This window comes from Loxodonta africana, chromosome 18 (genome assembly GCF_030014295.1).
Source record: "Loxodonta africana isolate mLoxAfr1 chromosome 18, mLoxAfr1.hap2, whole genome shotgun sequence".
NCBI lineage: Eukaryota > Metazoa > Chordata > Mammalia > Proboscidea > Elephantidae > Loxodonta > Loxodonta africana.
The window spans coordinates 34374869-34392496 of NC_087359.1; the positions used below are offsets into that span (position 1 = coordinate 34374869).

A 17628-nucleotide genomic window follows, 5' to 3' on the forward strand; every position below is an offset into this window, starting at 1 on the left:
CTCCAAAGCCTCCAGCTGTCAGCCAGTCACTCAGTTGCCTTGGTCATTTTCTTTGACAGATTCAGTCCCAAGTCCAAGACCCCTGCAAGGTAGGATGCCCGACCCCACCCCAGCTCCTGTGTGACTTTGTTTTCGGTTATCATTTTACCATGTGCTTTGTATCCCCCCTCCCCTGGCGGGTTGCAGTGTTGTCTGATACATTTTCTGTCCTTGCCTCGGTGTGGCCTGCCCCCAAGCCCTAGTCTTCCTCCGTTTCTACCCCCTGCTTAGTATGTGCCCCTGTCACTCTCCTTCTCATGGTACAACCCCTCTGGCTCTGAGCTGGGGAGGGGCTGGAAGCTGTAGAAGGAGAGCCAGGCCGCAGCCTTGGAGAGTGGAGTGGAGCAGCAAGGAGGGAGGGGTCAAAACTGGAGGGGGAGTGGCCCAGAGCAGTGGGCGCTGCCACAGGCATGCAGGAGGGGGAGCCGCGGGTCACTGTGTCTGGTTTCCTTCTTATGATGTCATCGGATTCCTGCTTTTTCTGCCTCAGCCTTACCACTGCCAACTTCATCCCAGAGCTCCTAATACCAGGGACGAGCTTTTGGTGGAAGAATAAGATAGCTGGCTAGACAGTGAGAGAGCTAGAAACCTGGAAGGCTGTGCAGTGTGTCTATAACTGGGGAATTGGAAAGAATCTGGGCAGGGCCCGGTAGCACTGACTTTATCTTCTGCCTCCTCAGTTGCACAATTGAGCTGTGTCTTAAATTATTCCGTAATCCTGGTTCTGATGTTAGATGCCCCGGGATCTGTCATTTGGCGTCTCTGGGCTTCAGTTTCCTGGGTCTGGGAAGTGAAGAAACTGGGTTAGGTGGCTTCCCTTGTTCTGTGAGCTCGTGAATCATGGGAACCCAGACGGGCCCCAGCGACAGTAAATCCCAGGTATTTGCAAAATCAGGAACTTTCTGTCATCAGGAGCTTATGGCTGTGTTGGAAGAGGCCGCCTATAGGGATGAGAATCCTACATGCCTTGGGAAATGGTCCCTTTATCTAATCAAACCTTGGCTAGCCAAGCCTGCCCTGGTACAGTGGGTTAATTAATACCAGATGCCACTGAGCCTGATGCATTGCTCTCCTTGGGGGAGCTGAGCACCTCCCCTGCAGGCTGCTTGTCTCCTGGATTTGCAGGGAGCTGGAGGGGAGGTCACCTGCCAGCAGGTGATAAACGGTCCCTTGAGGCTGAGGAATGCATCTGTGCCTGCTGCTTTGTTCCCTTCTTTTTGACTCTCACCTCTTTCCTCTCCACTGGCAATCCCGTCCCAGAGCATTATCGGAGCAGAAAAGAACTGCCTGGTAAAGGGGAAAAAGAGGGGAGGACTGTCCCCTGCCTGGTGCCAGAGCCAGGCAGACCCGCAGTCAGAGTGACAGCTGCCCTGTTGCCCGCAGCTCCAGCAGCAGTGGACCTCTTCTTTGGACCTTCACAGACCTAGAATTCATGAGAATTCAAACCCTGACCTGGTTTACATCCAGATTTACAGGGAGATAAGGGCTGTTGGAGAGCTGTTTAAAGTCCTGAGGTCACCGAAATTGGGAGAAGCTTAACATTTTTCCTCACTGGCTTTAAAAATAATGTCAAAACTCCGTTTGCACGTAAGCAAGAGGCTGATGACACCTCTTTCCTTTGAAATTAAGCAGGTCCTGTCGGAATTCTCCTCCTTGGAGTCTTCGTCTGTGGGGCCTGTTCTTGTATGGGGAGACCTTTCTCTGTTCATTCAAAGCTATTTACCAGCCAGGCAAGTCTTCTTAGCTCGTTTTGCTCTCTTTGCCACCTCCTTTCAGAGGAAATTTGAGGTAGTTTTTCTCCAAGTTCTCAGACTTCTGTCCCCTTGACATTCCTTTGCAGTTTTGATGGGCCACGGTCCTTGTACTTGGGGTGTAGAGGGTCTAGTGGGCAGCCCCTGCCCCTGTGAGTTTCCTGGGGGGTGTATTCTGGGTGCACTTTCTGTGTCTTTGCCCACCAGGAAAGAACACCACCCTCTTCAGCCGCCACTCCAAGGCCATCGTGTGGGGTATGCAGACCCGGGCTGTGCAGGGTATGCTGGACTTTGACTATGTGTGCTCCCGAGACGAGCCATCGGTGGCTGCCATGGTCTACCCGTTCACGTGAGTCTCACCGTAGCAGGAGGACTTGCCAAGCAGGATCTCCTCACCTAATTCCCTCCCTCTGCTGCTAAGACAAAGATTGAGGCCCTACCTGGCTTACCCACTTTGCTGAGGAAGGGTCTGTTCATCTCAGAGACTGGGGCAATTGGTGTTCTTGATGGTCTTTTTCCATCAGATGGAAGCTCTTTCAGGGCAGACTCTGCTCTTTCCCCCTTCTGGGTGAAGTTCCTCCCCTTGGCTTCTCTCTTCCCAGCTCTTCAGAAACAGAGGGGAAACCTCCTAGCCCTGACATGGTGGGGATGCCCTAACCCTTCCTCCTCTTTCTTACAGTGGCGACCACAAGCAGAAGTTTTACTGGGGTCACAAGGAGATCCTGATCCCTGTCTTCAAGAACATGGCAGATGCAATGAAGAAACACCCGGAAGTAGATGTGCTGATCAACTTTGCCTCACTCCGCTCAGCTTATGACAGTACCATCGAGACCATGAATTATGCACAGGTAGGTCGACAGGGCCTGAGGGCCAGAGGTGGACTCCATAGTCACTACCACCTGGGACAAAGGAGCTGAGATTTGGGAGTGGCCTATTTGGGTGAAAGTGGTTGGAGACACCTGATCTTTAGAAGGTACAGCAGTAACTGAGGGCAGAGAGGACTGGGCAGTGACCACTTAAATGGATTTATAGTCAATTCAGAGTCATCCGCCCCTTCTAGCTCCCCTGTGCTACCTGAGACCGGCTTGAAAAACAGAATCAAAAGGATTTTCTTACTATGAAAGTATTGCATACTTATAGAAAAATTTAAAAATACTGGTAAATAATAAGAAAATAAGTACCTCAAGTCCCGTGTCCCAGAAACAGCTTCTGACGTTCAAGTATATCCTTATCCGCGTCTTTTTCTGGATTTGAACAAATGCAGTAATATTGTATGTAACTATTTTATAATCTGTTTTCTTCACTTACTCTTTCCACATCAGTAAATTATTGGAAACATCATTTTTGCTCTTCCAAGTCTTGCGATGAGTGTCCTTAGATTACCATTTTGTGCACATCCTTACTTATTTCCCTGGTGTAAATTTCTAGGATTTGAACTACTGTGTCAGTATGGGCAGGTTTGAAAGCTTTGGTCTGTCCTGTCCCGGTGCCCTCCAGAAAGTGTGTGCTATTGTAAACTCCCATTGGTAGTTTGAGAGCGTCTGCTTCCCTGTACCCATGCCAGCACTGAATGTTTGGATTTAAAACACGTACATATTTGTCAAATAGATAGGCAATATTTAATTTGTATATCTTTGACGATTACCGAAGATGTGCTTTTTGAAGCGTTTTATTGGTCATTTGTTTTTCATGACTTGCCTTTCACCTTCATTTTTTTATTGGAGTGTTTGTCTTTTTTGTTACTGGTTTGCAAGGGCCCTTTATAGATTAGGATATTGGCTCTCTTGTTCAAAATTATTCTCCAGACCCAGATTGGCTTATTTCTGTCTTATGATTGGAGAAAGTAAGCTCGTTTTGATAACTAGATGAAGTGAAAAAGAAAGCATTCCTGCTAAAAACAAGCTACTTCTAAAACTTAGAGCAGAGGTTGGCATTCTACAACCCAAAGGCCAAATCTAGTCTACTACCTGTTTTTGTAAATAAAGCTTTATTGAAACATAGCCCTGTTCACCATTTACATATTACTCATGGTTGCTTTCATGCTACAATGGCAGAGTTGAGTGGTTGCCCCAGAGATCATGTGACCCACAAAGCCTAAAAACTTACTGCCAGGCTCTTTATAGAAAAAGTTTGCCAGCCTCCTGGTCTAGAGTCAAATAGAGATGGTTCTTGGGCCACCCCACCCCCCGACTTTCTCCCCCAGCTTACCTTCTGGTCTGGGTATGGAAACGGCTCATTTCTCTCATGTACTGGCCCTGTCTATGGGGACATAGAGTCAGAGAGAGCACAGTGGAGAAAACCATAGATAGCTGCCTTATAAGCAGGTACAAGGAAAGGTAGGGAGCATGTGGGTCTGATTCCTGGGAATTTTTAGGTGGGAGAAAATACAGCCGCTCTGGCTGTAGCAGGTACTCAGAAACATTTGCTCCTGCTTAGTTAGTGAGTTGCTCTGTTGTTAACCAGTTGTCCACTGCCTTGCTTTTTGGGAGAGAGTTGGAGTGATCAGGGAAGGCCTGTGGGAAGAAGGAGGTGCATGCTTTTACCATTACTTTGTTCTTAGAGCCTGCAAGGCGGCACAGGGGGCTTGGAGGGTGGGTCCTTGAACAGTTGCTGCCTCATTGCCCTGTCTTTGGCAAAAGATTAACAGGAAGGAACTGTTCTCATCCTCTAGATCCGGACCATTGCCATCATAGCTGAAGGCATTCCAGAGGCCCTCACAAGGAAGCTGATCAAGAAGGCAGACCAGAAGGGAGTGACCATCATTGGACCTGCCACTGTGAGCTCTCCCCCAGAAAGTTTTCTTTTAAATCTGAGGCTATGGTATGAAGTTTTAGGCCCTCAGGAAACTCACTTGTAGACTCTCTGTCTCCCTCTCAAGCTGAAAAGACCTAGGGAGTACCAGGTGGCATCAGCTGTCCACTTCCAGTTAACTTTCAAAATGGCTTTCTCCCTAGTCTGTATCACCTTTGTAATTTCAAGGGGCTCACCAAAAGATTTATTTTTTTAGTGTTTCCCCACCCTTAAGCAACAAAAGCATAGTCTTTGATTATTCCCTTAACTACAGACCAAAGAAAAAGTTACCTGGAGGCCTTATTTTTAACCTAAAGATCTCTAAGTAAGAAGAAATTGCTTTGTCATATTTTTTTTTTTTTAATTTTTTGTTTTTATTTAGTTGCTGTATTAAAAATCTCTTGGAAGCTAAGATTTTTTAACTAAGTCAGGGACCCTCCATCTCAGAGGCAGGGAATTTTTAGCAGAGAAGTGTACCTGTGTTATAGGCTAGTGACCTTTATGGGGTACTGCAGCCCTCTTGGAGCAAGAGAGATGACTTGGCCTGGAGTGTCCTTCTGAGTCTGTGGTAGTAAGCCATGTTTTACCACTGAGACTCTCCTTTCTCTATAATGCTTCTTGAGAAAGAGAAGAAATTCTTTCTAAGCAGAAAACCCAATGGGCAGGCAGTAGTTCTCTTGGTCATTTTCCTCCCAGCCTAGCCAGAGTGGGCCATGCAGGTAATACCAGGGCTTTGTGATTCTCCTGAACTCTGCAATCAACTGAAACTTGTCTTTCCTCCCTCCTTTCCTGACTGCTGTTTCTGCCCCTGCAGGTTGGAGGCATCAAGCCTGGATGCTTTAAGATTGGGAATACAGGTGGGATGCTGGACAACATCCTGGCCTCCAAGCTATACCGCCCTGGCAGCGTGGCTTACGTCTCGCGTTCAGGGGGCATGTCCAACGAGCTCAATAATATTATCTCCCGGACCACGGATGGTGTTTATGAGGGCGTGGCCATTGGTGGGGACAGGTGAGCAGTGGACTGGAAGACGGGATGTTGGATTCTTAGTCTCAGCTTGCTGCCACCAAGTCCTAGGTCCATAGGAATGCTGCTTAAGCCCATCCATTGGGGCATCTCTACTTTTATTGCAGGACTGACATGAGCATCAGATCAGGAAGTACAGGGAAAAGTGTTTTTAAAATGCGTTTGGGCTTTGTGGTCCTTCTGTCTGGTGTCTGAAGTGTGGCCAATGGGAGACAGCAGAGTGCATGTTTAGTGGGGCCAGTTCTCAAATCGGACCCCAGGAAATCAAATCCTCTTACCCTGTCTACCAGGGTAGGGGTCCTGGGCAGGCTGCTTAACCTCCCTAGATCTCCATCTACCCTACATACCAAACCAAACCAAATCCATTGCCATCAAGTCTATTCTGACTCATAGTGACCCAGTAGGGCAGAGTAGAACTACCCCATAGCGTTTCCAAGGAGCAGCTGATGGATTTAAACTACCAACCTTTTGGTTAGCAGCCGAGCTCTTAACTACTACGCCACCAGGTCTCCCCCTACATATCAAATGGGTAAAATTGTAGCACTCGCCTCACGAGGATGAAATGAGATCATGTATGTAAAATACCTAACATAGGGCCTGACACTTGGCAAGTTCATAATGAATGCTAGCCATTATTAATGTTTTACTGTTACTACTGCTACGATGATGATCACTACCGCTATTTGGTTTAGAAACCAAAAGCTACTAAGACCGTGAGTCACCTTGCCATTCCTCCTGGTTCCACCACATCACTTCAGGTGGAATGCCTGGATGAGGAAGAGGTCTTCAGAGGTGTGGCCTGGGGAGCCCTAGTCTACAAGTGCTCCCTAACAAAAGGCTCCTGGTCAAATAAGTCTGGAAAATGTTGCTTGTTATATTGTCCTCTTGGATTTTTAATGCTCTTGAGCATATCAGGGGTCCATAAAGCTGTGCAGAGATGCCTGCTTGGCTTTTAAGCAGCCCTTTTGCAAAGTCATGTGGCAGTAGAAAATTGAAAAAAAAAAAAAAAATTATAGAACTAGTAACAACCCGTCATCCTTGGTGTTCTATGGGACATAGTTTGGCGTGCTGTATTTTCTCTTGCTGTGTAAAATGTTACCCCAAAACTTCGTGGCTTCGAACAACAATAACCATTTATTTCCCTCACAGTTTCCATTGGTCAAGATTCAGGAGGAGTTCGGTTGGGCATTTCTGACTTAGGGTCCCTCGTGAGGCTGTAGTCAGCTGAAGGCTTGCCTGGGACTGGAGGCAGCTTGTTCAGTGGCCTGGCAAGTTGGTTCTTTTCTGTGTGGATGTCTCCACAGGCTGCTTGAGGGTCTTTCAGAACATGGCAACTGGCTTCCCCCAGAGGGAGCAATTCAAGAGAGAGAGGGCCAGGCAAAAGCTATACTTTTTATAATCTAGCCTTGGGTCATAGAATCGGTTTCTCCACATTTTGTTCATTAGAAGCAAATCACTAAGTCCAGCCCACATAAAAGGAAAGAAAGCAGACGTTATCTTTTTCAAAGAATTGCAGACATATTTTAAAACCACCATACTTGTGCTCTCCAGGGTGTGTCTTACTGCCGAGTGAGCCTCTCCTTTGCAGGCACTCTTCTTCCTTCCCTTCCCTTTCCTTCTGCTCCATTTGCTACCCTCTTCCCACCCCTAGAGTTCCTAAGACATCTGGACCCTCACTGGGCATCCATACCCGAGGAAATTCCTCAGTGTTCCTAGTATGAACACGCTTCCCACGCCTGTTCACACACCTCCCCAAGCCGCCTCCTGATCCCATGTGTCCTCTCTGCCTTCAACAGGTACCCCGGCTCAACGTTTATGGATCATGTCTTACGTTACCAGGACACTCCAGGCGTCAAAATGATTGTGGTTCTCGGAGAGGTGAGTTATTTAAAAAGAAAAAAAATCTACCTTTTTCTGATTGTAAGAGTAATGCATGATCTCAGTTTTTTAAAAATCCAAGCACTTGTTTATATATAACTTAAAGTGACAGTCCCTGGTAATCCCATTCCCTAGACTCTGGAGCCTAGAGATTGTCACTGTTTAACTCTGCCGTGTATGTTCCAGAAAAAGGGGTTCTTGCCCTCCAGTGGCATGAGATTTTTAGCTCCAGCAGAGAATCTTGGCTCTGGCTGACCATAGCCTCTACCTGGTGGGCATTGGATAGCTGGAGTAAAAAGTACGGCCTGTAAAAGTTGGGAGAGACCTAGAACTCCACTAGAACTCCATACATTGCTCCCAGGGCAGATTAACCAGAAAGCAAGGTACGCACAGGCTTACTTGTGCTTCCTTACTAATCCGTAGTGCATAATTTCACCTGGTTTTCACCACGTCAAAGATTAGTAAGCAAACACAAGGAATCCCGTGCATGCCTTGCCTCTTGGGTGGTCTGTCCCTACTTGCTCGTGCCTCTGAGCAGGTCTGATGCCAAATCATCTTATTACCCAAATCCGGAAAGGGGAGTCCCAGGGAAAACTGCTGTCCCTTTCTAATTCCTCCTTGCACCCAGTCTAAAGCTTCCAGCCTGAAACCTAAACTCTCTTTCTGTTACCTGGCCAAAGCCCATGTCCCATCATTCTCTGGCCAAGTCATAACTCATAGGATACTTGGTGGCTTTTGGCTCCTGCTCAGTTTGGGGCAGTTTTTCCTGATCTTTCTAAACTTGGTGGCTGTCAGTGCAGCTCTCAAAACAATTCCAGGCAGGCTCCGCCAGCTTGGGGGCTTTCTCCTGTTCCCATCCCTTGGTAGGTAGGAGGCACTGAGGAGTATAAGATCTGCCGGGGCATCAAGGAAGGCAGCCTCACCAAGCCCGTGGTCTGCTGGTGCATCGGGACCTGTGCCACCATGTTCTCCTCCGAGGTACGTCCTGCGGCCTTTGGCAGAAGTATGTTCCACAAAACACGGCTGCTGTAGTGATGGTCCTCAAAACAAAACAACCAACCGAAAGAAACCAAGGGGGCTTCTGTAAGTTAGGAAAATGCCATATCATTTATCTCCATCTTAGGCATTTTGGGTTTAGTTTTGAGAAATCCCACAGTGAAACTTGTTGGACTTTGTTGAACCCACAGTTTTCTAAGTTTATTTGAACATAGAACCTCTTCTTCACGCCCCATCCACCCATGCGTATTAAATCCTGCAGAGAGCACATGGGGAACCCACACTCTCAGACATGTGTTTTCAGGCTTTGCTAACCAAAGCAGCAGGTTGGACCATTAAAGGCCACTAAATATTCAGAAGCATAAACTCTGAAGCCAAATAGCGTGGGTTCAAGTGCTACCGCATCCGAGCTGTGTGACTTTGGGCGAGTAACTTTATCCCTCTGGGCTTCCATTTTTTTGTTTGTAGGAAACAACTATAGTTATTGGAAAGATTAAGCTATAGTTATTGGAAAGAGTAAAGCTTTTAGAGAAGTGCTGTGCATAGTTAACGGGTTACTATACACTGGTTAGGAATCCTGGTAGCACAGTGGTTAAAGTGCTCAGCTGCAAACTAAACAGAGGTTTGAACCCACCAGCTGCTCCACAGGAGCAAGTCGTCAGGTCTTTTCTCCCTCGAGCACTTAACCACTGTGCCACCAGGGCTCCTTCAGTCTGGGCCCAGTGGTGCAAAATCTTCTGAGTTTTTAGAAGAAGCCAAGAATTTGTATTTTTATAGGACATCTGCTTTTGTTTTACTTTTAATTTTTTTGCTTTATTATTTTTATCGACAGCAGTATTTCATCGTATGGAAGTGTCATGCCGTAATTTAGCTAAGTAGCAACCTATCGGTAGTTACTATTTCAAACATCGTAAAAATGATGCTACAATGAATATCTTTGAACATAACAACCCGTTACACTTGGGAGAGTAGTATCTGAAGAATACATTCCTAAAAGTGTTTTTTTTTTTTTCTAATGTGAATGCTTATTTTACAAAAAATTATGTGTGAGACAATCAGATCATGTCTGTGAATTCAACGTAGCCTAAAGCTTCCAGTTTTCAACCTCACTTCTCACATATAGCTCAAAACCAGCCTCTGATCCCCTGACCACCGCCCCAGGGGAAGCTGAACATGTCTTAGTATTAAGAGGGTGGTTCTGGAGTTGGGCTGCCAGCCTTTGTATGCTGGTTCCAGTACACTCTAGCTGTGTGACCTTGAGTAAGCGCGTAAACTTGTGTGCCTCAGTTTTCTGATTTGTAGAACAGGAATAATTGTACCTATTTAGTGAACTTGCTTGAAGCTTGAATGAAGTGATTCATGTAAAACACAATGCTGGCCTGTAATCTGTGTTGACATGGCCCAGGATGTTTGTGTCCTCTCACTTGGGGAACCAACAAGCCCCATAGAGCTGTTCTCCTTTGCCTCCTAGGTACAATTTGGCCACGCTGGAGCATGTGCCAACCAGGCTTCTGAAACCGCAGTAGCCAAGAACCAGGCTCTTAAGGAGGCAGGAGTGTTTGTGCCCCAGAGCTTCGATGAGCTTGGAGAAATTATCCAGTAAGTGAACCTTCAGAAGGTGCCAGCTTCTCCCTCCATTATGAAACCCCTTCCCAGCCCAGGCTGCTGTCCTTGGTCCCCAGGGACAGCAACTTCCCCAACCCAGGAGTGTCTGATAGTCCTAGTCCTTCTCAGGTGTCAAGCACACCCATGTGGATGGTCCCAAATCCTTTTTTTTCCCTTTTTGTGTTTCGATTTGATTTGTGAAAGCAGCGGCTTTCTCTTGCCCAGTTACAAGCCATTCAGCCTGGTGTCGAAACGTGTCCAGTTTCTGAGCCTACCTACTGACTGCGAGTTGGCGACTACAAATGAGAGATGAACATAGAGATGTTTAGAGGGTGTCCCCTCGAATCAATTGATGAAGGAGTTAGTTGGATATCCTCTTGGCTCTCCCTCCTTCTACCTCTTAAATCTCCCTGGGCTGCTCTCTTTATATCCTTCTTTGGTTTCCAGATTCAGTTCTAAGAAGGCCCGTTTAGAGAAGGGAAGGTAGCGGCAGCTTGGCCAGGACCTGTTTTCATTTTGTTTTGGGAATCCAACTGGTAAGAGTAAGCCACGGACAGGAGAGGGTACAGAGGTGAAGAAAGCTAAGGTGTTGAGGATGAGAGGAGTGTTTCTGGGATGCTTAGAAGAGTCTAGAATAATAAAATCCACGTGGATGTCTTTTCTTCTGCCCCTCCCTCACCCCCCAGGTCTGTGTACGAGGATCTTGTGGCCAAAGGAGTCATCGTACCTGCTCAGGAGGTACCGCCCCCGACAGTGCCAATGGACTACTCCTGGGCCAGGGTAGGTACCTCATACTTTCCTAACAATGTGGGCAAGGGAGATTAGTGCCTGAGAGAGGTTTCTCCAGGGGCATCAGAAGAAACCTCGAGCATTGACTCTTGGGTTCCAGCCCTGCCTTGGGTGCTGGAGTCAGCTTTTGAGGTGGCTCCGTCTGACCAATGGGTAAAAGAAATGGAGTGTCCACAAGGACTGGCAGCAGCCATGTGTCGCCCACAGCTGGGTCACCTGACCTGGAAGTGGAAGCATATGTCCTAGAGTTGCTTGCCACTTGCTAAGGAACTTCAGGAGTGAAGTAGAGATTTTACTCTGCCTGAATGACCACAGGGCGTGTGATAGATGAAGAGCGAGCTTTCTTAACGTACAATGACTCTTAGAAATCAATAAAAACAGAGCAGTAACTCGTTAGAAAAATGGGTAGGAAATGGCCTTTTAACATGAAAAAATGCTCAACCTCACTCCTTATAAAAGGAACCAAAGTAAAAGTTGCGATACCAATTTTCCCCTGGCAGGCCAGGAAAGATAAAGAAAATTCTTTGATAACATGGTGAGTTTGTTAGGGTGTGAGGAAACCGGTACATTCATTCCTTGTTGGTGGGCATGGAAATTGGCACGACCTTTCTGAAAGGCAGTTGGGCAATATGTATCAAATGTAAAAATCCTCATACCTATGGCCCAGCAATTAATTCCGTGTCTAGAAAGCTACACCAGAGAAATGCTTGTATGTATAAACAAACGTACCTGAGAATTTTTTTTTTTTTTAGTTAATAGCTATCAACAAGGAATGGCTTAACTGAGGTATAAGGTAGTGCAACAGTTGAGCAGTTGGCTGCTAACCGTAAAGTTGGTGCTTAAACCCGCCCAGCAGCTCCACAGGAGAAAGACTTGGCAATCTGCTCCCGTAGATTACAGAACAGAACCCTAAGGAGCAGTTCTGCTCTGCCACATGGGTTGTTATGAGTCGAAATTGACTCGATGGCACCTAAGAACAACAACAAATTGTCGTATTATCATATGATGGGATACTACACACTACTAGATTTATATATGCCAACATTTTTAGAGCTCAGATTCATTAAGTAAACAAAGCACATCATGGGAGAATATATTATGATATGATTATGAAAAATGAACACACACAATTTGTGTATGTATACAAATAAAAGTAGGGAAAGAAAGGCCCAGAAAGTTGCCCACTAAACACTAAGGGAGAAGGTCAAGATGGATGTGGAGGTCAAAGGGGACATAGCTACATCTGTAATGCTTTAAATTTTTAAAAAGGAGGACATATTCAGGTTACTTTTATAATTAAAATACAACTTAAAAGCATTTTTTTTTAAAGTCCACAGGGGTAGTTGAAGAAGCAGGGTTGGGCAGAGTTGGCTGATGCTGTCCCAGGGGTGCCCCAGCTCTGGAAACAGGAAGTTCAGGAGCTCAGATCACTACCGCCTTCCCACGCTTATTTCCCTTACACCCCGCTTTGGGTGAAGGACATACTGAGCTGCTCCTGCCATGTGTTTCATTACATTTTGGTGGGCGGTTGGCAGTTATATGTGAAGATTGAAAAGATTTCCATTTGGGCTCAAAAATGGACTCTTAGATTTCTTAACCATATGACCTTGGGCAGGTTACTTGGCCTCTCTAAGCCTCGTTTACTGTAACATGGAGAGCGAGATTTTTCCTTGTGGGGTTAAAATGAACCCATGGATAGTAGCTGCTTAGCATACTGCCTAGCCTAGTAAATACTCAGTAAAGAACAGAAATAACACTAGTGCTGAGTATGTGCCATGGGCATGGCGTCCCTGTTTTCTGTGCCCTATATGATCTGATAAAAACCTTTTGCACTTCTTTTTTGGGAGGAGTTTGTCTGAGATTTGTTTTATGGCCTCCAGAATTGAAGACATTCTGGGTCACCTTGATTGTGAGAACACAGACAGTGGGATGGTCCTGGAAAACTCTGTGGTCACCATAGCCCTGCTTTCCTCTGCCCCATCTTTGCTCAGGAGCTGGGCTTGATCCGCAAACCCGCCTCATTCATGACCAGCATCTGCGATGAACGAGGACAGGAGCTCATCTACGCGGGCATGCCCATCACCGAGGTCTTCAAGGAAGAGATGGGCATCGGTGGGGTCCTCGGCCTCCTCTGGTTCCAGAAAAGGTGAGGCATGGAGGGCAGAAGATGGTAGGGCCCTCCTTGCAACTCAGAATTGGTGATTCTCCCCTCAAAGGCTGAGCTGGGTAGGCTCGGAAAGTATCTCCAGGGTCAGTCTTTATGGCCACAGATCAGTTGAAAGGCCAGAGGAAGGACACATGGGCTATTCTCCAAGCCTTGCAAGGACTGAAAAGCCAGTCTAAGCCAAGAGGAGTGGAAAGCAATGACCTCATTGGGTACCTTGGAGCAGCCCCTTTCCCTTGGGAACTTTTAAGGAAATGGGACAGTTGGTAAATGCAGGCCTCTTGAGAGAAAGGTAGGGGTAAGCAGGGAAGTCTGGAAGGATCTGATAGTTTAAAGAGTGGGCCTGGCAGAGTTGCTGAACAGGAATAGTTGAAGTACCTCATATTGTATCCTCTTTGTAAAATTGTGCCTCTTATCAGCCTAAATGTTAGAGAAAATTGATTTTTCTCTGCAACTTCCAAAGCTAGCTGACCCTGGGACTGACAGCTGGGCAAGGGGGCAGCGAATACGTGCTCCATGGACCCCTGGCTTGGGGTAGTACTGTGCAGAAGCCGGGTCTTAGTTTGTGTCATGCCCTCATCTATGGAGAGATGGGTCTTCTTCCTGCTTTGGGCCCTTCCTGGAAAAAGTTCATGGGTTGTAACACCTGAGCAGGCTTCACTCTGTCTGCTCTGGCATTTGCAGACTTTGTTCTTTGTTGGCTGGGAGGCTGAGCACTGTGCAGAAAGCCTGGGGCCCTCACCCTGCAGAAGGGACTGAGGTCTCACCTCCTTTCTGTCTGGCACATGGAGCGTAGCCACAAATACAAGTCATATCCTGATGTAGCAATTCAGGCTGAAACTGCTGTCTAACAAAGAGATTCCAAGCCCTGGTTGCTAGCCCTATTTTAAAAGTTGTATTTAATAGCAGCCAAGTCCAGAGCTGTCCAAGCATCAGGAAGTTTTGCCTTGGAGTTCTATGATAGTATTAGACTTAGATTGTACCCTTCCTGAATGTGAGTGACATGTTCAGGGAAATGAGGAAAGCAGGGACATGTCCTTGTCAGCATACCTCCTGTTTAACAGCTCACCTCTGTTCCAACTCTCCTCTCCCTGCCCCTTTATTCACCATCCCCAGGTTGCCCAAGTACTGTTGCCAGTTCATTGAGATGTGCCTGATGGTGACAGCTGATCATGGGCCAGCCGTCTCTGGGGCTCACAACACCATCATCTGTGCTCGGGCCGGGAAGGACCTGGTCTCCAGCCTCACCTCAGGGCTGCTTACCATTGTAAGTACTGTCACCCTGGGAGGTGAGCGAGGACATTGGGCTTTGGCATCATGCCGCTTGGCTGCAGCCAAGTCCTAAAAGGAACCCCTGAGTGTAAGACCCTGTGCAGGGGGCTGTTCAGAACATACCAGAGTGGTCTGCGACGCTCCAGGAGACTCTTGCAGCTCAGGGCAACACAAGGCTGTTTCTCCTACAGGGGGATCGTTTTGGGGGTGCCTTGGACGCAGCTGCGAAGATGTTCAGTAAAGCCTTTGACAGTGGCATCATCCCCATGGAGTTTGTGAATAAGATGAAAAAAGAAGGAAAACTGATCATGGGCATCGGTCATCGAGTGAAATCGGTGAGCTATTGCTCTCCTTAAGGGGTGGGCCTGGAAGACCTGGTGGGTGATGACAATAGAAAAACACCAACCCACTGCCGTCGAGTCGATCCTGACTCATAGCGACCCTATATGAGCATCAGCTTATTTGGGAACACCCACGCCCTCGACTCCCAAAATGTGAAGCTTTGGATGTGTTAACAGATGTAGCTCTTTTTTCCATGTTGTAATATAGACGGCCCTTAAACAGTTTTTACCTTGTTAAATTGTAGCATGAAAATATGATGAGCTAGAAACTTGGTAACTTGAGCTTCCCAAATGAGCTTTAATAAGAGAAAGGACTAAAGTCCGGAGTTAAACGGGTGTATTAGTTAGCTTAGGCCAGATAATGCTGCAGTAACAAACAACTCCAAAAATCTCAGTGGCTTGGAACAGCAAAGGTTTATTTCTTATATTATATCCACTGAGGGTTGGCTACACAGCTCTGTTCTATGTCATCTTTATTCCGGGACCTCTGCTGCAGGAGCAGCCCATCTGGGACATGCTGGTCTCACATCAGAAGGGACCCTGTGAAGGCTGTTACAGCTTTTGCTTGGAAGTCTCACGGTGTACCTACACTCATGTTTCATTGGTCAAAGCAAATCACATGGTTAAGTCTGATATCACTGGGGCAGGAAGTCTAATCACTGTGTTTTTATGCAAGTAATGTGTTTTTATGCAAGTAAAGTTATGCCTCCCTTGCTATGCTACCTTCTTTTTTTTGGTTGAGTTTAGAAAGCAAAATGAAAGAGAAGAGGTATCTGGCAGCTGTTAAAGGCCTTATGGGGCAACTCCTTAGTAGGTCCTTTTGTCCCAGCGTCCTTGGCCTGGTAACTCCAGAAACCTTATTTAGTCTGGAACCTTGCTGGTCTGGGCATGGAGTGTGATTCCCATTAACATAAGAGGGCCCTGCATGAACAGGGAGTAAGGGGTTTCCCATCTCCATGGCAGGAGTGCCCATCATGTGTATGATCCAGGACACTCCCTTCCAGGCATCCAAATGCTTCGCCAGCTCAGGTTAGAGATCCAGAGTTTGCTTGGTGAGCAAGGGCTGTGTCAGGGCGAGGGAAGGTGGTTAGTTCTGCGGAACATTCCATCCAGGGCTTGCTGGACCTTGCTGCTCCGTCCCAGCTTCTGAGCAGACAGCACCTCTCCAGTCCACAACTCAGGCCTTTTTCCAAGGTCACACTAGACTTGCACTGCCACACTCAGTCTTTGGAGGTCCTTTCTTTCTTGGGTTCTGGACTGACCTAATCTGCCACTTTCCTGAGGGAGAAGGCCGCTGTGGTAATGGGGTTTGAGCTGTGCCTAAAATCATTCTACTCCCCCACTGACATTATTGCTTAGTGTGAGTCTCTTAGCAGATGGCCAGTCTCCATTCACTGAAGGTCCTGGTTTTTCCTAAAATTTCAGGGGTGCTTTGCTGCCCCACTCCCAATATATGCTTCCTTAGTGTAGAACTTCATTACAGCTTGACTAGGCTACAAAGCTAGGGAAGTCCCAGCTCCTGCTAACACCTTGACTGTGGCTTAGTCACTTAACATCGCCAAGTCTCAGCTCCTTACTTGTAGAGGAAGAGAGAATCTACAAAGGTGCTTTTGAGGCCCAAGTAAGATGCAAGAGAACTTCAAAAACCTTAAGCCCCGGCAGTGTTGTAATATATGCCATGTGGAATCATACCCTTAGGCAGATTCCCATCCCTGAAACATCTCCTGTATGCAACGCATACGGTTCTGTCACCCTGCGACCCAAGTGCAAACACGTCCCTCACCAGCAGGGCTCTGGTGGGTCGCTCTGTAACTTGGGGTCCATTTGTAGATAAACAACCCGGACATGCGCGTGCAGATCCTCAAAGGTTACGTGAAACAGCACTTCCCGGCCACCCCGCTGCTCGATTACGCCCTTGAAGTAGAGAAGATTACCACCTCAAAGGTAAAAAAGAAGAAGTTCCCAAATTACATTTTTGGGTGAATTTCTTGGTGGGGGCGGGGTGAGCATAGAAGTTAGGTCATATTTTGATTGTGCAGTTGAAATCAAATCTGATTTTCTGGAAAATTTTATTTCTGTTTTATAATTAAATTCAATAGACACATACTGAGTCTCAGCTAGGTGTTGGGTTCTTTGCTAGACACTGGGCATTTGGAACTGAGGAAGACACAGTCTTCTTTAATGACCTGGGAGGTTTTGATGGAGATTTTTAAATGGTGGTCAAATCCTGTAGTAATGGTAGCACTAGAGGAAAAGTGCAAATAAAAGAAAAAAAAGAGAGATAATAATAAATGCTGTAAATTTTTTGCTTTCCCAGAAACCAAATCTTATCCTGAACGTCGATGGTTTTATTGGAGTTGCATTTGTAGACATGCTCAGAAACTGTGGGTCCTTTACTCGGTAAGCCTTACGGCCCTTTTCTTCCTAACGAGTATTGATTTGTTGTTGGTGTTCCCTTCTAACTATAAAAGTGCTGCATGTTACTGCATGTTCGTTATGAAGGATTTAGAAAATATGGAGAGGTATAAAGAAGAAAACAAAAATTGCTGCTAACGCTACCAGCCAGAGCACTCCTCCTCCTTTCTACTTTGAAAACAAAGACAGCTTCTCATTCCTGGGCAGAAGTAGTATTGTCTACAGGGAAGAAGGCAGTCATGTGACATTTTAAAACTACAAGTTGACTTGTGTGTTACAGGGAGGAAGCTGATGAATATATTGACATTGGAGCCCTCAATGGCATCTTTGTGTTGGGAAGGAGTATGGGCTTCATTGGTGAGTTTGTTGTTGTTTTAAGGATTTTTTTTTTACCCCACAGTTCAGCTACACCACTTGGCCCAGGTAGTGAGTTTCTACAAAAGCGATGTCATTATTTTCTTAATCATTGTTCTTAATCTTCTCTTTCTTCCTTTAACCACCCCTCCCTCCCCCACCCCCCCCCTTACTTTTATCTTTGTTTTTGAAAATGACTTCAATTGCT

The 17628-nt window shown here is 46.5% G+C and overlaps 1 protein-coding gene across 5 annotated transcripts in view; it reads left to right on the forward strand.

Annotated features, from left to right (window-relative positions):
• The window catches only part of ACLY (ATP citrate lyase), a 37572-nt gene that overhangs the window by 18812 nt on the left and 1132 nt on the right, over positions 1 to 17628 (forward strand). For 4 of the 5 annotated variants that reach the window (XM_023553692.2, XM_023553693.2, XM_003414230.4 and 1 more), the window contains 15 exons: positions 60 to 89; positions 1998 to 2139; positions 2470 to 2638; positions 4462 to 4566; positions 5395 to 5591; positions 7403 to 7484; positions 8352 to 8462; positions 9952 to 10079; positions 10772 to 10865; positions 12866 to 13020; positions 14155 to 14305; positions 14502 to 14645; positions 16482 to 16595; positions 16969 to 17051; positions 17347 to 17423. In XM_023553692.2, the coding sequence (XP_023409460.2) occupies positions 60 to 89; positions 1998 to 2139; positions 2470 to 2638; positions 4462 to 4566; positions 5395 to 5591; positions 7403 to 7484; positions 8352 to 8462; positions 9952 to 10079; positions 10772 to 10865; positions 12866 to 13020; positions 14155 to 14305; positions 14502 to 14645; positions 16482 to 16595; positions 16969 to 17051; positions 17347 to 17423 (1782 nt within the window). The remainder of the gene's footprint in view (positions 1 to 59; positions 90 to 1997; positions 2140 to 2469; positions 2639 to 4461; positions 4567 to 5394; positions 5592 to 7402; positions 7485 to 8351; positions 8463 to 9951; positions 10080 to 10771; positions 10866 to 12865; positions 13021 to 14154; positions 14306 to 14501; positions 14646 to 16481; positions 16596 to 16968; positions 17052 to 17346; positions 17424 to 17628) is intronic. The other variant, XM_023553694.2, reaches the window with a different exon arrangement.